Source organism: Balaenoptera physalus, assembly GCF_965194825.1.
Source record: "Balaenoptera physalus genome assembly, chromosome: 4".
NCBI lineage: Eukaryota > Metazoa > Chordata > Mammalia > Artiodactyla > Balaenopteridae > Balaenoptera > Balaenoptera physalus.
The window spans coordinates 142,483,884-142,503,381 of record NC_138891.1 but is presented as its reverse complement, the minus strand read 5'-3'; the positions used below and the strand labels follow the sequence as shown (position 1 = coordinate 142,503,381).

At 47.4% G+C, this 19,498-nt stretch overlaps 2 protein-coding genes across 2 annotated transcripts in view; both read right to left on the bottom strand.

The window, feature by feature from the left end:
* The window catches only part of FAM3B (FAM3 metabolism regulating signaling molecule B), a 55,461-nt gene extending 49,332 nt beyond the window's left edge, over window positions 1–6,129 (bottom strand). Inside the window, exon 1 of the mRNA XM_082458841.1 lies at window positions 4,507–6,129. Coding sequence (XP_082314967.1) covers window positions 4,507–5,167 — 661 coding nt within the window. The 5' untranslated portion in view covers window positions 5,168–6,129. The remainder of the gene's footprint in view (window positions 1–4,506) is intronic.
* Window positions 6,130–6,928: 799 nt separating this feature from the next.
* BACE2 (beta-secretase 2) overlaps window positions 6,929–19,498 on the bottom strand; it is a 114,768-nt gene continuing 102,198 nt past the window's right edge. The window contains exon 9 of the mRNA XM_082458822.1: window positions 6,929–7,107. Coding sequence (XP_082314948.1) covers window positions 7,046–7,107 — 62 coding nt within the window. The 3' untranslated portion in view covers window positions 6,929–7,045. The remainder of the gene's footprint in view (window positions 7,108–19,498) is intronic.

Here is a 19,498-nt window from a genome sequence, read left to right as displayed (position 1 = left end):
AAGAAACATTCATTTTCAGATTCTACGTTGCAATTCATCTTTAAGAAACTACCATTTGTTGGATTTTGGCATAGTATCAAAGAAGGATGTCCACAATTATGTGAGAAGGATATTAAGATACTCCACACTGTTCCGACTACATATCTATGTGAGGCCAGAGTTTTGCCAGTCCTTCAACCAAAACAACATATTGCAACACACTGAATACAAAAGGCGCTGTGAGAACCCAGCTGTCTTCTGCTAAGGACATTAAAGAGATTTGCAAAAGTGTAAAACAATGCCACTCTTTTCACTAGATATTTTGTTTGGGAAAGTAAAATTATTTTTCATAAAAACATTTATGTTAACATGCAATACTCTAGTGTTATTTTTAAATCAGTTAACAAATATTTTTAAATGTTCTCACTTTTAATTTCAAATGCATAACCTACAGAAACAAAACTCTTCTGGGTCTTCGGTCACTTTTAAGTGTACAGAGGGGTCTTGAGATGAAAAAGTTTGAGGATGGCTGCTTTACGCTGTCTGACTAAAATACTAACCAGACCCTTTAGAAATGAAAGGGCCAGAGATGCTGGATTTGGAGTCAGACAGACCTGGGTTTCCACCAGTGTCCCACACTGCACTAATGGATTTGGAGCAACTAATTTAATATCCTTAAACCTCAGGGTTTTGGTTTTTTTAAATTAATTTATTTATTTGGCTGCGCCGGGTCTTAGTTGCAGCACACGGGATCTTTAGTTGCGGCATGCGGGATCTAGCTCCCTGACCAGGGATCAAACCCAGGCCCCCTGCATTGGGAGTGTGGAGTCTTAACCACTGGACCACCAGGAAAGTCCCTCTGGGTTTTATTTTTAATCTGTGAAATGGTAAGAATAACACCATTTTCAGAGCTGCTGCGATTAAGTGAGCTAAGGCATGGAATGTACCAGCGCAGACAACCTGCAGCTAGTAGGCACCCGGACATTTCATTATTTATGCATGTTGCACTTGGTCCTATAGGGCTTTGAGGAAGCCAGAGACTCGGCTGAGTTGGGAGCGAAGTTCAGGACCCTGGCCAGCTGATCAACTATGAGAAAAGCAAAGGCTCTTCATGTCCTGGAACACATCCTGTAAGGCCATAGGAGGGTGGAAGGGCTGACCCTTCAGAGCTCTTCCAACCTTGCGGGAGGAAGTGTTCACCTCTCGAGGGGCCAGAAACCCAGACAGAGCAGCTCTGCGGAGTTACAGGTCTCAGTTCAATCCAATTCAATTCGCCAAATGTTTATGAAGCATCTACTAGATGTCAGGCACTATTTAAGCCCCCCAAATGCATCAGGAGACAAAACTGACAAAGACCTGGGTCTTAGGCAGCTCACCTTTTAGTGCAAAGTTATGAAAAGTGAAGCAGCAACACAGGGTCCTAGGGAGGACCCACCTGCAGACAGGAGCAGGACCAAAGGAAAACTCTCTGCAAGGTAGAGGGGCCGAGTACGTACAGTGACCTGTAAAGCCTCTTGTGCAGGGGGTCATGCAGTGTGCTGTGGGGAGGCACTGGTGATGTCGGGACGCCGGAGCCAGGGATGCTAGGGGTGATGACAAGCGGGACATCGGGCTGCCCTGGAGCAAGAAGAGGGAGGGCGAGGGAAGAAGCCTGAGGCTGGGGAAGGCACCTCCTGGGCGAAAACTTTCAACCCTCTTCCTAATCAGAACTCCGTCAGCAGCTTCCTGGTCTGCAGTGGGTAGGGAGGAAGAGCCTTCCAGGGTCTGTGGACTCTGGCTTGGCAGAAGGTGTAGACATCTGAGTCTGAATGGGGCCACAAGAAGCCAGGAACGGTGAACCGAGAGTGTAAGGACACCCCTCTGACCTCCCTTCCCTCACCATTCTGGGCTGCTCCCCTGTGTTCTGGGTTGCAACCTGGATGGGCCAGATGGTAACGCACACGTGAAGGTCCCACGCTGACCGTACCCGGGGTTTCTTTATGAACAGCCACTGCTCGTAGGAAGGACTAGTGGGTGTGTCCAGAGCGGTGCATCTGGACACTTGGAACAGGTCTTGTTTTTGTTGTCAAGTTGTGACTTGCAGACTGTTTCTCCGACAGTCTCCTAAAGGCCCCAGATGTGTTTGTGCAGATAATCCGTGGTGACCTTGGAGTTTTCATTGGGAAAGGTTTTGCCTGCAGAAACCAAGAGCTGGGTCCCGTTCGCTGCAGAAATCCACTTTGAAACACTTAAGGTATTGGGAAAAGTCCAAAGTTTTCGACTGTTCTGATCCCTGTAATTGTGATTGGGGGTGTTTTTATCCCACGGTTTAAGATGTTTCCTATATGTTTTCGGCATCATCACGCTGCCGTGGTTGACACAGCGAGACAGTGAGAAACTGAAGCGGAAGTTAGGCTTCACAGGTGACTCGTTTGTGGGGAGAAAAGGCACCCGATTTTCATGAACTCGAGTGATAGATACAGAAGGGAGTGACGAGCTCCTAGGGGAGGCTGGAGTGACTGTTGCCCACTTGCTGAAGGGAGGGTCCATCTGGAGACTGGAAAAGAAGTTCTGGCCAAAAGTGTAATACACACCAGTACTATAATTTACAGGGGCATCTAATTGTCTAGTCCTTGGCGTGGGTAATGCTGTAAGCCCCCCTGAGCAGTGTGAAATCCTGTGCTCAAGGCCAGATCCCCGGCCGCCCCCCTTGTAGGGTGAGGCAGCTGGAGTGCGCAAGGTGGACGACAGTCGTTCACAGCCACTCAGCTAGAACCTGGGACCCTGCAGTCGGGGCTCCCGCCTTCCTGGAGCGTCGTGCCCCCTTTCATAAAGATGTATCTAAACCGAGGTCACCAGGTCCTCGAGGGTCGAGCGGAAATGCACATGCACGCACTGACCACACAGAGACCGTGGGACCCACACGCCATGCCTCTCCCTCCTCGACCTTCTGCCATCTGAGAATCAGTTCTCTGCTTATACGCACCCCACCTGGAGTGCAAGACGTGTGAGAAACAAGAACAAAAACCCAACGCCCAAGTTCCTTTCCTTTGTTGCTGGTTTTCACTCTTTATGAAACTATTTTTGTTGGCTTCAGTGGCTGAAATCTCTAGGAGGAAGAGCATGGAAACTGGACCAGACTGACCCGGTTGTCCTAGTTCTGTCCCTCAGCAGCTGGGTGGTCTGGGGTGTGAGCCAATGGCGGGGGGGGGGGGCACAACACCTCAGAGGACAGAATAGAGAAGGAACCTAGAACAATGCTGGATGCAGGGGAGGCATCCCACAAATGGTTGATATTATCATCTTCATGGGTCATTTTGTCTCTCACTATCATAAGCGATCAAGAGAAAATCTAGCTGCATTTCAGTTTTGATTTAGAAAAAAGTAACGTAAGGGACTACCAAAGAAACACTGTATGACAGCTGTCCTAGGATATTCCAAAGAGAAAAAATGTAAATCCTTCGGGAAAGAAAACTAAACAAAAAATCTCAACAGCATATGTACGTAATAGTCCAAAACCGCTAAATGGAACGACACGGAAAATATTTCTGAAACTCAGAGACTGGTGAGATGGACTGAGCTGCAACATGTTCACAGCTCTCAGCTGTGTAGGACCGCCCTTCTCCTTTCCCGAACCCCAATCACCCCTTATCAAGCCAAGAGCATACTGCCTGGGCCCCCGCAGGGATCACAGCACCCGCTATTCTTTTCCTTCTTCCTGTGCAGATCGCAGCCCTCCGGACATCCACCCGGCCCGGGGCGCTTCCAGGAGTCGCCTCAGGTTGAAGCTTGGAATCGCAACGTTTTGAACACTTTTCCTCGGGGAGTTGTTGGAGAACCGAAGATATACGGAGTGAAAAAAGGGAGGGACGAGACCCTGCAGAAGTCACCAGCGCAGAATCCCCTGGGGTCCCCGAGCCACGCGGTTCTCATGACGTCACTCTGACAGCCCTCACTGGTCCCCCTACCTGCTGCCACCCCTCCTTTCCGCTTTTCCCGGACCCCCCCCCGGGAATCCCCATGCCTGCCGATGTTTTCGGGGCACAGCAGAAGCTCGCCCTCCCCCGCGGCAGCTTCTGGAAGCCTCTGCTGGGGGGCGCGGTCCCTGGCCGCTCAGGTGGGGTCGGGGGCGCAGATGGCAGCCAGCCGGGAGGTCCTGGGTCAAGTGGTGTTCGCGCTCAGGCCCCCTCGGGGGACGAGGACAGAGGCGAGCGCAGGTGTCCCACGCGCCGAGCAGGAGGGCCGGGGGAGTGGAGTCCGACCCCTGCAGGGCATCCCCGACGTGAGGCTCTCCGTCCCCGGAAATCAGCCGCGCCGCTACCCTCGGGCTTGTCCCTGAGAGCCCCTGGCGTGCCGCTCCCACCCTCGGCGGCCTGCTTGGCGGCCCGCGTCCCAGCCGACCCCCGGCCCGGGCCCCGCGGTCCCGTCCCGCCCAGCATCCCGCCCCGCCCACCCTCCCGGGTCTCCTTTCGGCCCTGACCCCGCCCCCGCCTCCGTCCCGCCCCGCCCCCGGCCCCTCCCGACCCGGAGCGGCGCCCCCCGTCTCACCGCTTGGCCGCCTCTGGTCTCCGCGCGCTGGGAGCAGTCGGTGCCGCGCCCACGCCATCCCCGCCACCGCCGCGTACCCGTGACCGGGTCTACACGGGCTCTCCCGCCGCTCCGGGGCCGCACGTCGAATCCGCGCGGGCTTCCCCTCCCGCCGGACGCCAGGTGAAGCAACGCTCATCTCTACAGCCTCTCTGCGTCGCAGATGCCGGCTGTGGGTGTGGCCTTTGCGTCCATCACCGCCTTTCCTGCCCCCCACGCACCTCCCCGCGTGTTCCCTGGGTTCCGTCACCGCCTTTCCTGTCCTTTCCACGCGCTCCCTTGGGCCCACACCATTTTCCCTGCCGGGTAGACCCCAGGGAGAAGCAGGAGCCCACAGCGCCCTTCCTAAGGCGGCCCTGCCTGGTGGCCCCTCCACTCCCTTAGGCTTGCCTGGGGTTGTGTTTACTGAAATTGTTCCACCAAATGAGGCTGCTCCGTGGGATGCCCACAGCCAAGTTCCCGCGGCGAAGGGGAGTGCGTTCAAAAAGGGTGGGCTGTATGTTTCTAGAAAGTTGTCCATTTCTTCTAGGTTGTCAAATTTGTTGGCATGTAATTGTTCATAGTATTCTTTTATGGATTTTTTGTATTTCTGCAGTATCAGTTGAGATTTCTCCTTTTTCATTTCTTATTTTATTTGGGTTCTCTCTCTTTTCTTCTTGGTGAGCTTAGCCAGAGGTGTGTCAATTTTGTTTACCTTTTCAAAGAACCGGCTCTTGGTTTTGTTGATTTTTTTCTGTTGTTTTTTTAATCTCTATTTTATTTCCTCCCTGATCGTTATTATTTCCTTCTTCTGCTGACTCTACATTTTGTTTGTTCTTCTTTTTCTAATTCTTTTAGGTGCTAGGTTAGGTTGTTTAGTTGAGATTTTTCTTGTTTTCTGATGAAGGCCTGTGTCGCCATGAACTTGTGGTTGCCAAGGGGGAAGCGGGGAGGGAGATGGATGGTCTGGGGGTTTGGGGTTGGTAGATGCAGACTATAACATTGAGAATGGATAAACAACAAGGTCCTAATCTATAGGACAGGGAACTATACTCAATATCCTGTGATAAACATAATGGAAAAGAATATTAAAGAAAGAATGTCTATATGTGTATAACTGAGTCACTTTGCTGTACAGCAGAGATTGCCACTACACTGTAAGTCAACTACACTTCAATAAAAATAAAAGGGCTGGATGTTGGAAATGGCCCACTTCAGGTGTAGTGTATGACCTCCCTCAGCCGGGAAGCCCCCATTCAGTGCTCTGTCCACCAGCACAATCCTCGCCACTTCTTCACGTCAGGGCTTGGCTTCCCCACTGCAGTCCTCTGTCCCTTTATAATTGGTCCTCTGTCCCTTTATAATCATGTTTCATTAAAAAAAAAAAAAAGTATGAGGAGCCCTGGTTGAAGCGCTTTAGAATTAACTTCCATATTAAAATGTTTCTGTGAAAATGCTCCCTACCTCCCCTTCATTCTCCTGACCCGTGCCCCTCACGGTTCTTTTCCCTATTTGTTATAAAGCCGGGTTAATAGATTCTTTCCATGGCTGTCGCACCTGCTGGCCTGTAGCATCCTGGCAGGCTGGGACTGTGTTTATTCTCTACGTCCGAGCGCCCAGCACAGGTGGGGCACCCCGGAAGCACTCAGGAATAAAGTATGTGTTGAACGGATGGATGCCTCCGAAAACGCAGAGCAGGTGAAAAGTCCAGGCTTCACTTAGTTCAACTCCCTCCGAGCATCTTAATCCCAGTGCAGTTGTGTAAGTCATCTGGGGCTGCTGTGACAAAATAGCACAGGCTGGGGGCGGGGCTTCAATCATAGAAATTTATTTTCTCACAGTTCTGAAGGCTGGAAGCCCAAGATCAAGGTTCCTGCAGATTAGGTTCTTGGTGAGTTCTCTCTTCTAGGCTTGCAGACAGCTGACCTCTCACATGACCGAGAGTGTGTGTGTGTGTGTGTGTGTGTGTGTGTGTGTGTGTGTGTGTGTGTCTGAGAGAGAGAGAGCCCTCTGGCGTGTCTTCCTCTTCTTATCAGAACACTGATCCCGTCAGGAGGCTTCACCCTCATGACCTCATCTAGACCCAGTTACCCCCAGGGATCCCACGTCCAAACACCATCATGCTGTAGGTTAGGGCTTCCACATGTGAACGGGGGGTGGGGGGACACAAGTGGTGATAGTCCAAACCTGGGGTTACACGACCTTCCAGGAGCTGGAAGGAGACCTCTTACGGGGGGGTCTTCCCCAAACCCTTATCTTGCCGATAAGGAAGTTGATACTCATGGGTTCAGTGACTTGCCCATGGCAATGTCTCCACACCTATGTGTTATGTACAAATCTTACCTCTTTGAAGGCCTGATCTTCAAGGGCCTCGAACTGGATTCAACTGGGAGTGATAATAAGCTTGTATTTATGGACATTTATTCCATAAAACAATGCTTTTGGCTCCTAGCAGTAACTGTAATTCAAGTTCAGGCCACAGGATCAGGAAGAGGAATCGGATCTCCAATTATCGCAGTCATCAGTGTTGACAGCTAAGGTGTGTTTGATCAACACAGGATCTGGCTGGAGAAGAGAGGTTTTCTGAGGGAAATAAAAACATAAAAATCATTCTCACAGTTCTTGACCTCAGAGGGTGGAAAAAAAGTCAGAATACCTGGTGAGGAATGCAAAGCAAAACCTCCTTGGTTGCATAGCCTTACAGCGATTGTGCCAAGGAACCTGGCTTACTCTGTTCTCGTGATGGAAACATCCCTTTTAAAAGCCAAAAGCTGCTTTTCCCTCATAAAGTCTAACAGTGACCAGTGGAGTGACAAGTAGTTAAACACACACACACACACACGCGTGTTTTTCAAGAGGTGACAAGAAAAAATTTTAAAACCCGTTTAATAAAAATGTCTGCCTTCTTCCTAAGGAGAGAAACAAGAGAAGTTTTCACTGACTCGGGTTCACATGGTCATCACCTTCCTCCCTTCTCTCCCCCAATATGTTAACAGAGCAGTGAATAAATGAACAGACCCTTACTCAGACCTGTGACTTCCATGATGCTCCTCCGGGGGCATTTATCACACTGTATCCCGAGGATCTGTTCCCCTTACTTGAGGACAGGAACTCTCTAAGACTTGTTTATCCAGCAACTAAAACCATACTTGGTACAGAGCAAATTTTCAATGCCTTCTGAACGAATGAATGAATGAACGAACAAATGGAGTCTGGAAAGCAATGGAATAAAGTGAAGACTGCGTTGGATTTGAATTGATAAATTCTGCGTTCCAATCCCAGCTCTGCCATTTTTCCAACCAGTTCCCCTCATTCTTCTAGCCCTTAGTTTTCTCACCTGTAAGACAGCATGATGTTGATGATTGTTATTAACCCTCTACCTCCGTAGTTTTCATAAAGATGAAATGAAAACTCACCTGCAGTTCCTGTGGGGTTTGAAGCTAATAGTGACAAGTGTAAATGGCCAGTGAGGCTTCTGGAAAGGGAGCAGAAGAGAGCCCTGGCCTGCTCCCTGGGCACCAGGGCAGAGTTGGAAACCACCAGCACGCAGAGGGAGGCCCTGGCACTGAGCAGACCACAAAAAGCGCTTTGTCTTCAGGCTCCTCCCCGCTCCACCCCCTGCCACTGGCAGCCGGTGTTAGAAAAAAAATGTATGCTGGGCAATAGCAAGAAATGTAAAAAGTTCCCAAATACCAGCCTTCTTCCCCAGCCCACGATTTCCACCATTACGGTCGATGCTGGTGGAGGCCGCTCTTCTCAGCTGGGGACGCACGTTGGATCACAAGGCGCATCTGCAGAACCAAAAGGCCTCACCCCTGAGGTTCTGATGTCATTGTCCAGAAAGGAGCCCAGGAACTGACATTTTTAGAAGAACTCTAGGTAGCTCCAGGGTATAGACAGAACTAGGTTCTACTGAGTTAGTGTGTAGGGTTATTCAACCTGGGCACTGTTGCAAATAGGCCTATTACAGTACAGTACTCTATAGCCGATTGTGTTGATTGGGTACCTAGGCTAACTTTGCTGGACTTGCGAACAAATTGGACTTACGATCGTGCTTTCGGAACGGAACTCATTCATGTGTAGGGGACTTACTCTAGTTTAGGCATTTTCATGTTACCTGGCTTGTCATCTGGAGTGTAATCCTCTCTGCCAGACCACAAGTTCCGCGACGCGACGATAGGTAGGGCCCTTGACCCGTTCACAGCGGAATCCCCAGGGCCTTGGACAGGACCCGGTCACAGCTGGCACTCCCTAAATATTTCTTCAATGACTGGACAAATGACCGAGCAAATAGATAAGCCCCGTGTTTGTTTTAACCGTAGCTGCAGGGAATACCTCTTCCTTCTTCCTCTCCCCGTGATGAATTGATTGACTGTATATTTACCTGCTTTTTAAAAATCTGCTTGAGGTTTCCCCAATAAAGGACCCACAAGAAAGCCTCAGTTTTGCTGTTCCTGGTGGGGGGTGGAGTTCTGTTGCTTGGATTCACTTTCTTCTCTTTTAAAGATGTTAAAAACTGCTGCTATTCACACCTCCTATTGCTTTGAAGAGTTCAGCTTAGTGAATGCTTTCATTCATTCATTTGTTCATATATTCAATGAAAGAACATCAACTGAGTTACTACTACCTGTCAGGCAACACGGCAAGTGCTGGGACAGAAAGATAAGCATAGCCTGTGTCATGCAAACCTGAGTGCCCATGGTCAGGTGGCCGCTAGCATCCGGATCTTATAGGGAGGGGATTGTCAGAGGGGCCCTGCCCACATCGGTCACATAGCTGCCCCATGGAAGCCTTAGAAGAGCAGGCCTGAGGCTCAGCACGTGAGCTAGTTTCACGGGACGAGGGAAACACAGGCCTTACTGATGAGTGACGCAAGACCGACCGGCTCAGGAATCATGAGACCAGCCGCCCGGGCCACCGCACGTGTGACCCACTCGCATGGCCGTCTCCATCCTGGAGGGGCTAGAAAAGTTCAAAGCGCTTTCCCTGCTCGGTCCACAGATGGACGCCTGGGAGGGGCTGGAGGGCGTAGGTGAGCTCACCGGAGGCTCACAGCAGCTCTCCAAGAGTGAAACTGACATGTGTTTTTCTTCTCTTTTTTCTTATTTTGGCTGTGCTGCATGGCTTGCAGGATCTCAGTTCCCTGACCAGGGATTGAAGCTGGGCCCTCAGCAGTGAAAGCCCGAAGTCCCAACCACTGGACCGCCAGGGAATTCCGAAAACTGACAGGTTTTTGCCAAGCGCAGGTACAGAAATGGCTCTCAACACGCACACCTAGTACACCTAAGATGTTTACTGTCTGAGGATTCAAAATGTTTTAGTGAGATTGTAAAAGGCACAGAGAAACACAAACAAGCAACCATTCATTCACGGATCCAGAAAAGAGTTATTTTCTTCTGGAAGCCAGGCACAGAGCAGGATTCTGGTGAAACAGTGCCGACCCCCTCCGCTGCCTGCTTCCTGGCAGGTGACAGTCAGGCCGGGACATGGGCCGAGCTGACCAACATCATCAGGGGGGGAGTGCTTGGTTTTTAATCCCATCTCAGGGGGACCTGGAGGGCTTCCAGGGGGAGATGAGGCCGGGCTGGGGCCTGAAGGACAGGCAGTAACCAGGCAGGGTGTTTCCTGATGGTGGGGTTTGGGGAGAGGGTGTTATCTAGACCTTGCTACTTAAGGGGCCCCACGGAACAGCATCACATCACTGGGAGCTTGTCAGGAGGCCCAGCCCCAGACCTACAGGATCAGAGCATGCATTTTAACAAGATCCCGGGTGATGTAAAGCACTAATGCTCTCAAGGCAGAGCAAACTTGAAACCCCAAGGGAAAAATGGGCCACACAAAAGAAGCAACAGTTCACAAAATGTGTGCTACACAGAAGAAAAAGATGAATCTTACAAATAAGCAGATGCCTCCAAAATTAGCAAGGATTTAACAAATAATAATATTAACAGCAGTCAGGTGACTGATTTCATCCACTGATGAGTGGAGTGTGAGTTTGAATAGCTTCACTGGAAAAGTATCCAAACAAAGCCCTGACCCGACAGACCCTCCGCTTTTTACAACACGGGGCTGTCACCTGCTCCAGCTGTCTTGATCAGGTGACCAGAGAATCCAAGGAAATAGTGAGAGTGCAGAGGTGACCCAGAAAATGCTATTCAGACCGAATGCTATTCAAACAATCAAAACATGGATTGGGTATCGTCACGGTTGCCGTGTAGGAATCTGAGGTTCCTACCCTTTCACACTCCTGAACCAGGACAGATCATCGTTGTTCTCGCACGGCTGAGAACTGGTTCTCTTTGGAACTGGGTGCCAGGCGGAACCCCTTCCTGTACGCTTCCTGCATTACACCTGTTCCATTCCCAGCAGGGAAGAGCCAGTCAGCCCACCGCAGCTGGCACGGCCGGCATGTGCTCTGGTTGCTTGGAGTCTGTTGTGTGCCAGTTATTACATAACTTGATGATTGTTCCTACCTCCAGGTACTGTGCCAGAATGCAGGCTACCTAGACACTGGAGTGTGACAGGTGTGTCCTGGGAGAGGTAGAGTCAGGTCAGACTGGGGCTGGCCTTGAGCACTTGTATACCGATTTTTCTTCTGCGGCTGCCATGAGCCATGGAAGTGTTTAGGCTGGGAGTGGTCCAGCTCATACAGAAGGTGCTTTCAAGATGGGATGAGGGGACGAATATGGGAACCAACTCAAGAGCCCGGAGGACAGAGAGCTACAGCAATCCTGGTGAGGGTGGGGGAGTTTGAGCTCTTTAGGAGGTAGGGCCAAAAGCGATCTGGGGTGGGGACTAAGGAAAGGGAGGGCATGGGATGATTCAGGATTCCTGCCCAGTTTGTGGTGGCCGGAGGGGTTGCCATCCACCAAGACAGAGAACGAAATAAGAACAGGGTCAAGTGGGAGAAAATAATGAGCAAGTTGCTTTTTCAATAGTTTTTCCTCATTGTAAAAGTAATATATATTTAGAAAACATAGAATTTTAAAAAGAATATTGTAAATCACCTGGAGTTCTTTTAGAAATAACTTCTCTGACTTTTTGGTGCATTTTTTTTTTCCAGTCTTTGGTCTCTCTCTCTCTTTTTTACCCTTCCTTAAATTTTTTTTAAAACTGAAGTATAGTTGATTTCCAGTGTTGTGTTAGTTTCTGGTGTACAGCAAAGTGATCCTGGAATTCCCTGGTGCTCCAGTGGTTAGGACTCCATGCTTCTACTGCAGGGGGCACGGGTTCAACCCCTGGTCGGGAAACTAAGATCCCACATGCCGTGTGGTGCAACCAAAGGAAAAAAAAAAAAAAAAGAAAGAAAAAGGAAAAAGAACCCCTGGAAGACCAGACATCTAGTATGAACATGGGCATGTTAGATAGCAACCCTCCCTGCTTCTCTCGGAAGTCACAGAAGAGAAACCAGAAAAATGAAACAAAAAATGAACTTCATGCCCTGAACCCTGCATTTTCAGTGTAAGTAGGAGGGAGAGAGAAGCTGCAGATGGAAACAATGTGTAGAAGCTGCCAGAAGTAGCTGAGAGGGGGCAGAGGCCACAGGGAAGGAATGAAGTGATAAAGGATGGCCAGTGATTACAGGTTCCAGCAGCACCCAGCCTCAGAAGGCACCAGAAAACATTCATTTCCCCACACGAGGGGCTCACACTGAAGTGTGAAAGCCTGTTCCTTCTTTTCAACAAGGGAAAAGGGAAGGAGAGGGACCAGGGCTGATGGCACTCCTGGGAGAATCAGAAGAACCAGGGCTGTGAAACTGCACACACACGTTCCACATTTCCAGAAAACAGTCCACTTATTTGGCAGCCGAGAAAGAGAGAATATTAGAATTGTGAGACTCGGAGGTTGGGTGAAACCTACACTTGCTGCTCCATTGGAACCTCCAGCAAGTAGCTGTTCTACAGTTCCATGAGTGAGTGTCTGATCTAAAAAAGCAACTCAAGCATAATTATGAGCAGGTGTTATTTTTTTTAAAAAGTGTGAAAAAGAGGAACAAAACTTACCATCTAATGGAGAACACTCACCAGAAAAAGGTCTTCAGAAAGCAGGTAGAGAACAGAAGCATGTGTTTCATCACAAATTTTTTTTAAAAAAAAACCAAAAACAACTCATTGAAGCAATTCCTTCCATGAAGGAGGCCCATATGAAGATGTGCAAAGATTAGGGGAAATAGCAAAATCACTGGAGGATATAAAATTCAAGCTGACCAAACTCAAGAAAAGACCTGGAAGAAAAAGGTGAAGTCACTCAGAGAAGCCCCAGAGAAAATAAATGCTTATGAAAACCTAGTAGGAACACAGTAGACGGAAATGAGGCAAGTGAAAAAGGAGTCAAGATGTTGGAGGGCTCGGAGGATGTGCAGTTCATCTCCCCACAAATGCATCAAGAATACATCCACAAATGGAACAATTCTCACAAAGCACTGCCTGAACACCAGCAGAGGACCTTGGACACCTAAAAGATCCCTGCATAACCAGGCAGGACAAAGGAAAGAAGAAGGGAAAAGGAAGAGGAGAGGAAGTGGGACAGGACCTGCGCCCCTGGTGGGAGGGAGCTGAAGGAGAGGAGAGGTTCCCGCATCTGGGGAAGACCCTCTCCAGCGGGGAGATCAGTTGGGACAGAATGGGAGCTTCGGCGGCAGTCGGAGGAGAGTGCAGCAACTGGTCTGTGGCAGGCAGGGCAGAGTGAGACCTACACAGATGGTCCGTGCCACAGCCCTGTGAGCCCCAGCCTGAGATGGGTGTCCGCTGGTGTGCACAGGGTCTGGGTGCTGGAACGTGGGGTTTGGAGAGCAGACCCAGGGAGGGGACTGCTGTTGGCTGCAAGGAGACAGCCTGAGGGGATGGGAGTGCGGAGCTCTGCAACCTGGAATGCTTGTGTAGGAAACCCAGACTGCCACAGAAGTGAAGTGCCTTTGTTGAGTGATGCGCAAGGGGTGGGGCCGCCACTGCAGCCTCTCCCCACACACCGGCTGCTGCCTCCCCAGGCACTAGGAAGGGCTCCTGCCGGGGCCTGCTCTCTTGTGCCCGTGGCTGCAGGCTCCCCAGCACAACCCATCCCCACCCGGGCTCCCGTGACCCCAGCTGCTGCCACCTCCTCCTCTGAAGCCTGTCCCCACCACAGCGGGCACTCTCACAACCCAGCCACCATCACCTCCATGTCCCCTCCTTGCCGGGGAGGAATTGTGTGCTCCGTGGCAGCCTCGGGAACAGACCCCTGTGGGTGGCCCACATTCAGAGGTGGGGCTGAAACCACAGCTGAGCCCCAGGGGCTGTGCAACTAAGGAGGAAAAGCTGAAATCTCTCCTTGAAGCTGGGCAAACCACAAATTGACACCCCTGTGACCAGCTTTGTAAACCCAGCACTTACAGAAAATCTGAATGGACAATGAGTGCTCCCATAGCCAAGATGGGTCTAGCTTTAGCAGCTGTAGACTTTGTGGGCACATACACATGAGGGTTGGGCCAGGCCAGAGTCTGAGATGCTCCCATCGTGCCCACAGCGGGTCCAGATCCATAATTACTGCAATCCTGGGACCTGACTTCAGTGGAGCTATGCTGGTGGCCTGGTGAAAGCAACGTCTGCGAGACACCAGGGCCAATTGCTGGCATGCCCATGGTTAAGGTGGGGCTGAGAGCAGTGCCAACAACAGTGTAATCTGAGAGCTCACACAATGGGTGAAAGGTGACACAACAGACCACACCCACAGGTGAACAGTGGCTTCTCTCCCAGTGGGAGTGCTCCAATCCCAACTACCTTGCACCACAGATCAGAAACCCAGCTAAGAAACAGATCTGAGGACCTCTACTCCAATAACTAGGGAGCAGATCCTGCCCCTGACAGGCAGGGACAACCACAGAGCAAAGGAGAGGCCCTGTTCAATATCCAGTGCAGGCTCTGGTCACCACAACATCAGTCACACCTCCTATCAGAGGGGATAATGGCCAGCATACATGGAGGAAAGAGGTGGCAGACATCTATACTAAAAACAACCCTCACACCAAAAAATATTAGATCCACGCAGGCTACAAAGGGACACTCCCACAGAAAAATAGCCCTCCAAGACAGTCTGAGGGTCTGGCATTGGGTGGAAGAACCCCCAGAGCATTTAGCTTGAAGGTCAGCAGGGCTTGAGGGAAGGAGATCCTCAGGGCTGGGGGAAAAAGAAACTCCACTCTTGGAGGGTGCACACAAGGTCTCACGTGCACTGGGACCCAGCACAAAGCAGTACCTCCATAGGAACCTGGGCTACACCTACCTAGGGAGGGTCTCCTGGGGAGGCAAAGGTTGACTATAGCTCACTGTTGGGGCAAGGACACTGATAGTGGAAGCCCCAGGGAATACTGATTGGAGTGAGCTCTCCCGAAGGTCCACACTTCAGCACCAAGACCCAGCCCCACCCAACAACCTGCAGGATCCACTGCTGGAAAGCCTCAGGCCAAACAAGACAGCCCCACCCATCAGAAGACAAGCTGCATAAAGTTGTACTGAGTTCACAGCCACCTCAAAACACACCCCTTGACACGGCCCTGACCATCAGAGGGACAAGACCCAGCTCCATCCACCAGAGGGCAGGCACCAGTCCCTCCCACCAGGAAGCCTGCACAAGCCCCTGGACCAACCTCACCAACGAGGGGGCAGACACCAGAAGCAAGAGGATCTACAATCCTGCAGCCTGTGGAAAGGAGACCACAAGCATAGAAAGTTAGACAAAATGAGATGACAGAGAAATATGTTGCAAACGAAGGAATAAGATAAAAACCCAGAAGAACAACTGAACGAAGAGGAGATAGGCGATCTACCTGAAAAAGATTTCAGAGTAATGATAGTAAAGATGATCCAAAATCTCATAAAAAGAATGGACACACAAACCAGGAAGACACAAGAAATGTTTAACAAAGATTTAAAGAACACAGAGATGAATAATACAACAACCGAAATGAAAAATACCCTAGAAGGAATCAATAGCAGAATAACTGAGGCAGAAGAACAAATAAGTGAGCTGGAAGACAGAGTGGTGGAAATCAATGCCAGAAAACAGAATAAAGAAAAAAGAATGAAAAGAAATGAGGAAAGTCTCAGAGACCTCTGGGACAACATTAAATGCACCAACATTCTCATTATAGGGGTCCCAGCAGGAGAAGAGAAAGAGAAAGGGCCTGAGAAAATATTTGAAAATATTATAGCCCAAAACTTCCTTAACATGAGAAAGGAAACACTCACTCAAGTCCAGGAAGCTCAGAGAGTCCCATATAGGATGAACCCAAGGAGGAACATGATGAGACACATATTAATCAAACTGACAAAAATTAAAGACAAAGAAAAAATATTAAAAGCAACAAGAGAACAGCAACAGATAACGTACAAGAGAATCCCTGTAAGGTTATCAGCTGATTTTTCAGCAGAAACTCTGCACACCAGAAGGGAATGGCACAATATATTTCAAGTGATGAAAGGGAAAAACTACAACAAAGAATACTTTACCTAGCAAGGCTGTCATGCAGATTCTACAGAGAAATCAAAAGCTTTACAGACAAGCAAAAGCTAAGAGAATTCAGCAACACCAAACCAGCTTTACAACAAATGCTGGAACTTCTCTAGGCAGCAAAGAGACCAGCAACTTAAAGCAACCTTGTACATATATAGACTGCTATATCAAAACTTCATGGGAAGAGCAAACCCAAAAACTGCAATAGATACACACACGTGAAAGAAAAAGCAACCCAAACACAACACTAAAGATGGTCATCAAACCACAGGAGAAGAGAACAAAAGAGGCATGGCAGAAAAAAGACTTAAAAAAACAAACCCAAAACAATTAAGAAAATGGCAATAGGAACATACATATTGATAATTACCTTGAATGTAAATGTATTAAATGCTGCAACCAAAAGACATAGACTGGCTGAATGGATACAAAAACAAGACCCATATATATGCTGTCTACAAGAGACCAACTTCAGATCTAGGGACACATACAGACTGAAAGTGAGGGGATGGTAAAAAATATTCCATGAAAATGGAAATCAAAAGAAAGCTGGAGTAGCAATACGCATATCAAACAAAATAGACTTTAAAATACTGTTACAAGAGACAAGGAAGGACACAAGAAGAAGATAGAACAATTGTAAATATGTATGCACCAAACATAGGAGCACCTCAATAAGGCAAATGCTAACAGACATAAAAGGGGAAATCAACAATTAATAGTGGGGGACTTTAACACCCCATTTACACCAATGGACAGATCATCAAGACAGAAAATTAATAAGGAAACACAAGCCATAAATGACACATTAGACCAGATAGACTTAATTGATATTTATAGGACATTCCATCCAAAAGCAGCAGAATACAATTTCTTCTCAAGTGCACATGGAACATTCTCCAGGAATAGATCACTTCTTGGGCCACAAATCAAGCTTTGGTATATTAAGAAAATTGAAATCATATCAAGCATCTTTTCCGACCACAATGCTATGAGATTAGAAATCAATTACAGGGAAAAAAATACTGTAAAAAACACAAACACATGGAGGCTAAACAATATGTTACTAAACAACCAATTGATCACTGAAGAAATCAAAGAGGAAATAAAAAAATACCTAGAGACAAATGACAATGAAAACACCATGATCCAAAAACCTATGGGATGCAGCAAAAGCTGTTCTAAGAGGGAAGTTTATAGCAATACAATCTTACCTCAGGAAACAAGAAAAATCTCAAATAAAGACCAATCACAAGCACTGAAATTGAAACTGTGATTAAAAAACTTCCAACAAGCAAAAGTTCAGGACCAGAAGGCCTAGCAGGTGAATTCTATCAAACATTTAGAGAAGAGCTAACACCCATCCTTCTCAAACTTTTCCAAAAAATTGCAGACGAAGGAACACTCACAAGCTCATTCTACAAGGCCACCATCACCTTGATACCAAAGCCAGACAAAGATATCGCAAAAAAAGAAAATTACAGGCCAATATCATTGAGGAACATAGACACGAAAATCCTCAGTAAAATACTAGCAAACCGAATCCAACAACATATTAAAATGATCATACACCATGATCAAGTGGGATTTATACCACGGATGCAAGGATTCCTCAATATGCATAAATCAATCAATGTGATACATCACATTAACAAACTGAAGAATAAAACCCATATGATCATTTCAATAGATGCTGAAATATTCAACACCCACTTATGATAAAAACTCTCCAGAAAGTGCCCATAGAGGGAACATACCTCAACATAATAAAGGCCATATATGACAAACCCACAGCAAACATCATTCTCAGTGGTGAAAAACTAAAAGCATTTTCTCTAAGATCAGGAACAAGACAAGGATTTCCACTCTCACCACTTTTATTCAATATAATTTTGGAAGTCCTAGCCATGGCATTCAGAGAAGAAAAAGAAATAAAAGGAATCCAAACTGGAAAAGAAGAAGTAAAACTGTCGCTGTTTGCAGATGACATGATACTATACATAGAAAATCCTAAAGATGTTACCAGAAAACTACTAGAGCTCATCAATGAGTTTGGTAAAGTTTCAGGATACAAAATTAATGCACAGAAATCTCTTGCATTCCTATATACTATCAATGAAAGACCAGAAAGAGAAATTAAGGAAACGATCCCATTTACCATTGCATCAAAAAGAAAAATATACCTTGGAATAAACTTACCTAAGGAGGCAAAAGACCTGAACTCAGAAAACTATAAGATACTGATGAAAGAAATCAAAGGTGACACAAACGGATGGAGAGATATACCACGTTCCTGGATTGGAAGAATCAATATTGTCAAAATGGCTATACTACACAAAGTAATCTATAGATTAGATGCAATCCCTATCAAATTACCAATAGCGTTTTCACAGAATTCGAACCAAAAAATTTACAATTTGTATGGAAACACAAAAGACCCTGAATGGCCAAAGCAATCTTGAGAAAGAAAAACAGAGCCGGAGGAATCAGGCTCGCTGACTTCAGACTGTACTACAAAGCTACAGTAATCAAAACAGTATATTTCTGGCACAAAAACAGAGATACAGATCAATGGAACAGAATAGAAAGTCCAGAGATAAACTCACGCACCTATGGTCACACTAATGTATGACAAAGGAGGCAAGAATATACAATGGAGAAAAGACAGTCTCTTCAATAAGTGGTGCTGGGAAAACTGGACAGCTACATGTAAAAGAATAAAATTAGAACATTCTCTAACACCATACAAAAAAGTAAACTCAAATTGGATTAAAGACCTCAATGTAAGACTGGATACTATAAACCTCTTAAAGGAAAACATAGGCAGAACACTCTCTGACATAAATCGCAGCAAGATCTTTTTGATCCACCTCCCAGAGTAATGAAAATAAAAACAAAAATAAACAAGTGGGACATAATTAAGCTTAAAAGCCTTTGCACAGCAAAGGGAACCATAAACAAAACGAAAAGATAACTCACAGAATGGGAGAAAATATTTGCAAATGAAGCAACCAACAAGGGATTAATCTCCAAAATATACAAACAGATCATGTAGCTCAATATCAAAAAAACAAACAACCCAATCAAAAAATGGGTGGAAGATCTAAGTAGACATTTCTCCAAAGAAGACATACAGATGGCCAAAAATCACATGAAAAGAGGCTCACCATCGCTAATTATTAAAGAAATGCAAATCAAAACTACAATGAGATATCACCTCACACCAGTCAGAATGGCCATCATCAAAAAATCTACAAACAGTAAATGCTGGAGAGGGTGTGGAGAGAAGGGAACCCTCCTACACTGTTGGTGGGAATGTAAATTGGTGCAGCCACTATGGAGAACAGCATGGAGGTTCCTTAAAAAACTAAAAATAGAGCTACCATATGATCCAGCGATCTCACTCCTGGGCATATATCTGGAGAAAAACATGGTTCAAAAGGATACATGCACCCCAATGTTCATTGCAGCACTATTTACAGTAGCC